The sequence below is a fragment of the Sitophilus oryzae genome, unplaced genomic scaffold, assembly GCF_002938485.1.
Source record: "Sitophilus oryzae breed Bouriz unplaced genomic scaffold, Soryzae_2.0 scaffold_1694_pilon_pilon, whole genome shotgun sequence".
Classification (NCBI taxonomy): Eukaryota; Metazoa; Arthropoda; class Insecta; order Coleoptera; family Curculionidae; genus Sitophilus; species Sitophilus oryzae.
Window position 1 is genome coordinate 1 of NW_022146384.1, and position 7,999 is coordinate 7,999.

At 32.1% G+C, this 7,999-nt stretch overlaps 1 protein-coding gene across 1 annotated transcript; it reads right to left on the reverse strand.

The window, feature by feature from the left end:
• Positions 1–4,438: 4,438 nt before the first annotated feature.
• LOC115881096 (farnesol dehydrogenase-like) lies at positions 4,439–7,787 on the reverse strand (the record flags this gene model as incomplete). The annotated part of the gene is given in 2 exon segments (XM_030898465.1): positions 4,439–4,743; positions 7,653–7,787. Coding segments are annotated over 2 exon segments (171 nt in total), but the record flags the coding sequence as incomplete, so codon positions are not given.
• Between the last annotated feature and the right edge of the window lie 212 nt (positions 7,788–7,999).

The window sequence follows — 7,999 nt, forward strand, 5'->3', positions numbered from 1 at the left end:
ACAACCCTGTATAATAAGTTAGATAGATATCTTAATCACATACGTAAAAATCAGACATGTAAAAATAAGTAAAGTTCATTTATTTCTTTTAGTTACCTTTCTCACCTGGTATCAAGGTGTCACAGGGCGAACCCCATAAACACGCCGGTATTCAAAGCACATGAGAGTACTACTGAGAGCCTAAGGTTTCATCCTTGTGAAAATAAGAGACTCACCCTGTATATATAGTTATCAATGAAAATTATTCCCTTATTTATCTCAATTTTCCACTGATATCTAGTACACGCTGCACAACTATTTTACAATCCTGAAGGAATTCGCAGTAATGGTTAATTTCAGTTCTAAAACGTCCAAAGGTTAAGACACTTAATTTTATAGAACGTAGTTCAAAAGTAGTTCGTTAAAATAAACCAATTGCAACACCACTATTTGATGGCCAGGCCATAACCTGTCCAACGAGTAAAAAAAGATTTAGAGACACAACATCCAAAAAGTGATAGAAAGCGTCATGGGTCCTCCCATTAAACAGACTATATCTGTCTAGTCGTATACAGCAAAGCAAATAAACTAGCGTTAAACAGCGTTAGACAGAGACGGACTATAGGTATGGAACAAAGTAGGAAAGGCTGAAACGGCCATGGAATTCAGACTCGTTTTGAAGGCCGACAGACGGCTCGAAGCGGCACTTTGTGGCCCATTGTGCCCCATTACAATGGTCAATTCTCGGAATTAAACGAGCCAAACACTGAAATGAATACCGTGGAATTTCAGGGCCGTGTTAAAATTAACGAAAATTGATTTTTTTAGAACAAAAATGTTATAATTTGGATTAAATGGATTAAATTATGCTATTGATAAAACGAACTGTTATATAATTTTATTTGTAATTTTATTAAGATTATTGCTAAAATACACTTTTAAGCTTCATTCATAACCTCCAAATTAGTGGTTTCAATTACACTTTTTAGTTTACGATCATTCACAATGTTTAAAAAAAAACATAATTAATAAGTTAATAGGATATCCTAGCTTGCGTTAGTCAGTTGTATCCACAGAGATGGCCAATATTTAGCTTATAAAACAATCAACTTTTGATTTCTAACCACAATTTCTCTTGACGGAAGATAATCAAAGTCCAAAATGACATTTCTCGCAAATTTGAAGTATAATTAGTGGAAAATTTTAAAGTTTGATAATTCTTTCTACTAATTGAAAATTTCTACCACTAATTTTGACGTTTTGAATGCTTACAATGAAATTAAAGGAACAAACATCTATGCTAATTGTAACCACTAATTGGGAGGTGTGGATGAATCTTTATAAATTAATTATTAGGCTTTCTCTATGGATACAACTGACTACTCCAAAATGTTGCGCTAGGATATTCTATTAATTTTAATTGTATGTTCTAGGCATTCTGAACTCTTAAGTATAATTGAGGTACAATGAAAAAATTCACAGATTTTGCAACATGCGCAACCATCATAGGCGTATTGAAAATACCAGACACAAAAATCGGCGGTGGTCAGCAATCACCTGTTTTTTACATTTTATATTAACTTGTGACGTCATTTGGAAGAGCTCTTGAAAGAAAAGCAATTTGACATTCGTGACGTCAGCACTCCGGCAGTCTAACTTATTGCCATTCGCAAATATATTCCAGATACTAGTGATATTGTATTAGTATTTTGATATTTGATTTTTATCGTGATGGCTTTTTATAAAAAGTGAAGAATTTAGTAACACGACACTATAGAAATGTAAGGTATGTATGTATATATATACATAGAATTAATGGCATTAATTTGCAATAGCACCTCGAACCCACAGTTTCATTATGGAGCCAGATTAAACCAATCAGAATGAGTATTATGTTACCGTAAAAGCCCGAATATTGGTTAAACGTAGGGTTACCCACGTAGGAGCCCGAAATATGCAAAAAAGGTCACTTTAGGTTAAGTTTAGATTAGGCCTATATTTTTATTAATGCAAAACCAACTAAAACCTAATTCTAATATAACCTAAACTCACTCCCTCTTTTGCATATTTCGGGCTATTACCTGGGTATTTCTAGGTTTAACCAATATTCGAACTTACGGTGTAAATTTATGGACGGTCCATAAATTTAAATTCGCCGTACAAAAAATAAGTAATAGTTACTGTAGATAAAAATAAATTAAAATATAGTTCCACGATAATTCAGTTTGCAGCTTCTTTTCATCATACCTAGTAAAAACCCGTCACAACCACTACTCATAGTATGTATGCCTATGTATTTTTAAACATCATTATGAGATTTAAGTCATAGGTGCCCATAATATGAGTAGCGGTATTGACGGTTTTTTGTTATGATGAAAATGTTGTGTGATATGAAAAAGCAACAAAATATATTATCGATTGCAGCAACTATACCTAGTTTTACATTCAGTATGTCCAATTAATATAGAAAATTATTTGTTAGCTTCTTAAACAAAACAGACCCATAATAATTCAAATCTTTATCATCCAAGACTTCCAAGAATTATAGAGTAATCTCACGTCAAAACTTTTTAAAATTATTGCATGCCTTAAATGTTTGCAAAATTAACAAAAATATGTCTTTGATTACCTGCAATTAATATATTTGGTCCAATTTATCAGTTCTGCATCATATCCGAAATTCAGATTGTGTGTGACACAACGAAGAGTCAACGTACAACGTGAACGATAAGAAAATGGCAAGTAAAAAAAATTGTAAAGTCTTAATTACTAATTACACAGTCTTGAGTTCTCCTGCCTAAAATCTATATTGCCTTCCCTAAGATTTTAAATATAAATGATTGAAATTCATACAAGTTTACCACAATTTAAACTTAAGATAATTATTTAATTATTATAAATCCATAGTTATATTAAAATATAACACTTACGAAGTTACTAAATATTAACTATTTCTACTTAATCATTTAATAATTCTGATAAAAACACGCTTGATTATTTATTTTAGAAATCATACGGGCTATAATCATTAATATGACTATATTAACAATACTTAAATCAAAATTTATTTGAAGGAATGCTACTGTATTACAATAAAATTGTAAAACAAGTATGTAATAATAACTCGGAATAATTATTAAAAACTGCTCATCTTGTTATAGATGTCGGCGTCTTATCTCTATTATTTTATTAGCCGTTTAGCTATAGTTTGATTTCAGATAATGCAGATTTTAAATGTGCCATTTGTGTTTTTATTGGAATTATTATTTTAGCATATTTGGTATACTCTATAAAGTTATTTTAAGTGCTTCTGTCCATTTTCAATTATTCGTGCCTTTAGATACAATTAAAATTAGTGGTGTATAGTATTTGTATTATGGGTTTTGTTTATTTTTTATGAAATGATTTTTTCCTATTAAAACACAAAGCTTACTAAATCACTAGCTAGCCATTTTAAATACAGGATGTTAATTAAGTATCTGGCCAAACTTCAGGAGGTGATTTTGAGTGTTTTAAGGTAAAAGTTCATATAAACATGTGTCCGGAAATGTATAATTTTAAGATACAGGGGGTGTCAAGGTGTTTTCCTAATGGAGCCTTTTTATTAATATCTCAAGATCGGTTATGGAATTTGTTGAAATTTCCCAGTGTTGTGAAATTTAATAAGTTAGCACTAATTAAATGATAACTATTATTTACAACAATACAAGGATAAAAACCTATCCCAATAAATATTTGGCACCGCCCAGATTCATTGTTTTACGTTGGCGGTGGAAGCCATGCAAGCTTTTCTTTGTCCTAAGTTGGTAATTAAAAAAATAATTATCATATAAAAAAATATAAGTCCTAATAGCCTAAATTTTATCCAAAATATATCGAATCCACGATGAGACCCAGATTATTATATGTTTTGGAACTTAATGATTTAATTAATTATTCCCTTTAATGCATCGATTGTGCGCATTATTCTACGCGCCAAGAAAAAATATTGCATTAGTCTAAATTTATTATTTATGTTATTCCGCTCTTTCACGTATAATTTGCCCCCTGCTTCTCATACGGAAAGAGTTAGTTTAAAATAGTACTGTACTTAACAAACCATGCCTTGACGCATATTCTTTTTTATAAAAATATCGGCTTTCAGAGACTAAACATCCATATCCATAAAATAGTTCGCCCACACTAATTAGACATCATTTCGGCTTTCGGACGGCCTTGCTCTATTCAGCTATGGACTTACGTGTTGACAAGTTGATTAGGCAGGTTATTGAACTCCATGTCGCCTCTAGCATGTCGTTTTTTTAAAGATGGGTCCCATATAAACGCGGCTAGAAGTATTTTCAATACTAAAATATGTGTTAAATGAAATAAAGTCTTACAAACTATCATCTAGGATTATGAGGCAAAGTTGTGTAAATGTTTACTATATATATATTTATATATTTTGAAGTAACTATTTATTCATAATGCGTAAATTCATAATAACAATAACAACAATTCTGGTGCATAATAAAAATACTCGTTATATGTTATGCGTGTTATATCAAATAGTATACTGATACTGATCTTTGCTATACTAACAGACCTTGCTTTGTTTTGTTATATTAAATAGTATACTGACACTACTTTTTTTAACCTTTGATTTTAAATTTTCAGCTACGTTTTGTGGTCGTGTGATTTTGAATTTTCATCAGTTTTTGAATTTTGTTGATATTTTTATTAATGTTCTTAACTTCCAACAGCCTGAAGGGTGATTTCGTTTACCTGTAACATAAAATATGTGTTAAACCGAAAAATATTATTAAAAATATTTTTATTTACAATAAATATAAATGTTTAATATGATATCTATTGTAAGGGCCAATTTTTTTTTCAAGCGGTCAACTCAAATTAAAAATAAAAAATATAAAACAAATTTAAAGGGTGTAAGTGTAAAGGGCGTAATAAAATACAACTAATAATATAAAATAAAAATAATACTAATAGATGGTACGTTACTAATGGTAATAGCCAACTTTGATCTGGGCGCTGCAAATGGACAAATGTTGTATAGCAACAAAAGTCTTGTATGACCTGGCTACCGAGATGACCTACCTTCAATTAAAGAGAAAAAACATGGTGCTAGCAACAATGTTACCAGTTATTATTAAAATAAAGTGAATTTAAAATTAAACAGGTACTTGAATGATGTACCAATAGTCCAACTTAAAAATACAAGTTTAAATAAAATAATAAAATGCCACACAGGCTAGTCACACAGACTATTAGAAAAACATGCCACACAGGCTATCAAAATGCCACACAGGCTAAAAAAACATGCCACACAGGCTATCAAAATGCCACACAGGCTATCAAAATGCCACATAGGCTAAAAAACATGCCACACAGGCTATCAAAATGCCACACCGGCTATCAAAGTGCCACACAGGCTAAAAAATGCCACACAGGCTATTAAAGTGCCACACAGGCTAAAAAAAATACACAAGTTAATAGTCAAACTACACTACGGGGCTAACTACTCTTCAAGTCTAATTACGCTACGGGACTAACTACTTGTCAAGGCTAATTACGCTACAGGACGAACTACTCTTCAAGTCTAACTACGCTACACAGGGTCACTAAGCCCCAAAGGCTAACTGTAGAAAATAATAAAGCTAATCATAATTCATTCAAGATCAATTTGATAATACAAATACAGAAATATATTCTTATCTTCTATTAAAGTCACTTAGACAAAATATAAATATCTATCATCTAACGTCTATCAAAAATTAAAATTATATAGTTACATCAAATACCGAGTGACATGCAATAAAGGAGAATATCTCTATATACAACGAGAATACCTCTAAAAAATTATCGAACTCTGGTAAATAGGTGTTCCCCGTTTTTGTCACTTAGTATAGTTGTAGCGACATGGAAGTTAAAACTACTTGCCAAATTTGACATTTTTTGTTAAATTTGCGATATTTATATTTATTTGTTATTATAATTGATAAATATACGATATTTCTTATTAAAATTTAGAAAAATTATTTTTTACTTTCACATTTTTTATTTGCCTTCCAAATATTTCGGCAAATTTTCGATTATTTTGGTCAGTTCCTGAATATAAACTACGTAACTCTTCTTAACTCACTGACGTAGATAAAGTATTTTATGAAGAATGCAGTTTTATCAAAATGTTAATAACAAAACAGTTTAGAAACGAGTATATCAGGGATATCGACGAGACAAAATATAATTTTCGTAAAGCCAATTATGGAGGATTAAATTATTATTTGTTGAGGATGAACTGGGTCAGTTGTATTAATTGCCTACGGGATCTTGACGAAATTGTTGATAGGTTTTACGACATAGTTTATGAGGCTGTAGAATTGTTTGTACCAAAGTATTATGTAAGGGGATCGAGCTTCCCGATCTGGTTTTCTGCGGAATTGAAGAGAAAAGTTATAGCCAAAAAGAGTGCACACAGGAGGTACAGAGCCGCGGGTAAGGGTTACATTGTCTTTGACTCATTGCGGCAAGAATGTAAGGAACTGACTTGTATCTGTTATGAAAACTATGTATCTAATATCGAAAGAGAGATGTTTTCAGCGGAACAACTCGGAAATGGTGGAGAGCAGATAGCCGATCTTTTTGCTTCTCACTTTGGTTCTGTGTATGAGGTTTTCGAGGGTACTGAGGGGCGCTTTCTGTCAAAGGATTTGAGTGGCGGTCTTGTTGATGGAATCAACATTATTGAACTGAAATATAAGGTATTGTTAAATTTTAACAGTAAGCTTAAGTTTTCGGACCACTACCAGCATATTATTGCCAAGGCATGTCGAATGATGGGATTAATTATTAGGACATCTAGGGATTTTAGGGATTTGCGCTTTTTGGTTGTGCTTTTCACTTCCCTTGTGCGCTCAGTGTTGGAGTATGGTTCAACCATTTGGTGCCCCTATTATCTTACACATAAAAGCCGCATTGAGGCCGTGCAGAACAGGTTACTTAGACATCTTCGATATAGATGTGGGCCAGGACATTCAGACATGGGGGTGGGTGCATTGAGAGAGCACTTTAGGTTGTGTTCTTTGGAGGACAGGAGAGTGTTTTATGTTCAAATTGTTAAATAATATATAATTTCTCCTCGCTTACTACAGCGAATAAACTTTGCAGCTAACCCAAGAAATTTTAGGCATAATGATGTGTTGGCTAGTGGTAGATTTAACACGAGGCATTTCCAGAATATGCCTCTTAATCGGCTTTTTTCATATGTCAATGCCAATGAAGGCCTTGACTTTTGGGGGGTGTCCTAAAATACATTTAGAGCCAGATTGGGAAGAAGTATTCTCTGAGTGCAATGTGGAAAAGTATATTTTTCTTGTCTTAAAAGTATATGTATTATATCTTGTTGTATACATTTTTGAATGTTTTGAAGAGTGTTGAAGTGTCTATATTATTTTATTTTTTTTTACTTTATATTTGTATTATTTACTTTTTGGATTTATGAATGTAAAATGGTTTACCGTTGGAATAATAATAATAAATAAATAAATAAAACAGTTTTTCCTTTTCTGAAGTCGATCCGGGCGTATACTGATAAAAATATTAAACCAATTTTCTATGTTTACTAAGAAGTTTCTGGAATAAATTTCCGTGGAGACAGTTCTCGTTGTTCTACTTACGTTCACATGAGCCGGAGTTGACAGGGCGTAAACGACGGCCTCCGCAATATCTGGACCGTACAGGGGCGGAATAGTCAGCACGGGTAGGCCCCCCACTTCCTCGAATTCCGTCTTGACGTATCCGGGACTGATGCTCTGCAATTCGGTACGAACAAGACCAGGTTAATAATCAAATAAATGTAAGAAAATAAAAATAATAGTAGAGGGTGGCGCACTGCAATGTGCATAATTTAAAAATTATTTGAATAAAAAAAAAAAAAAAATTTTTTTACACGTAAACATTTGTTACACGTAAAAACTATATTTACGCGTAAAAAGCAATACGTAACTGAACGAAGTACAATGAT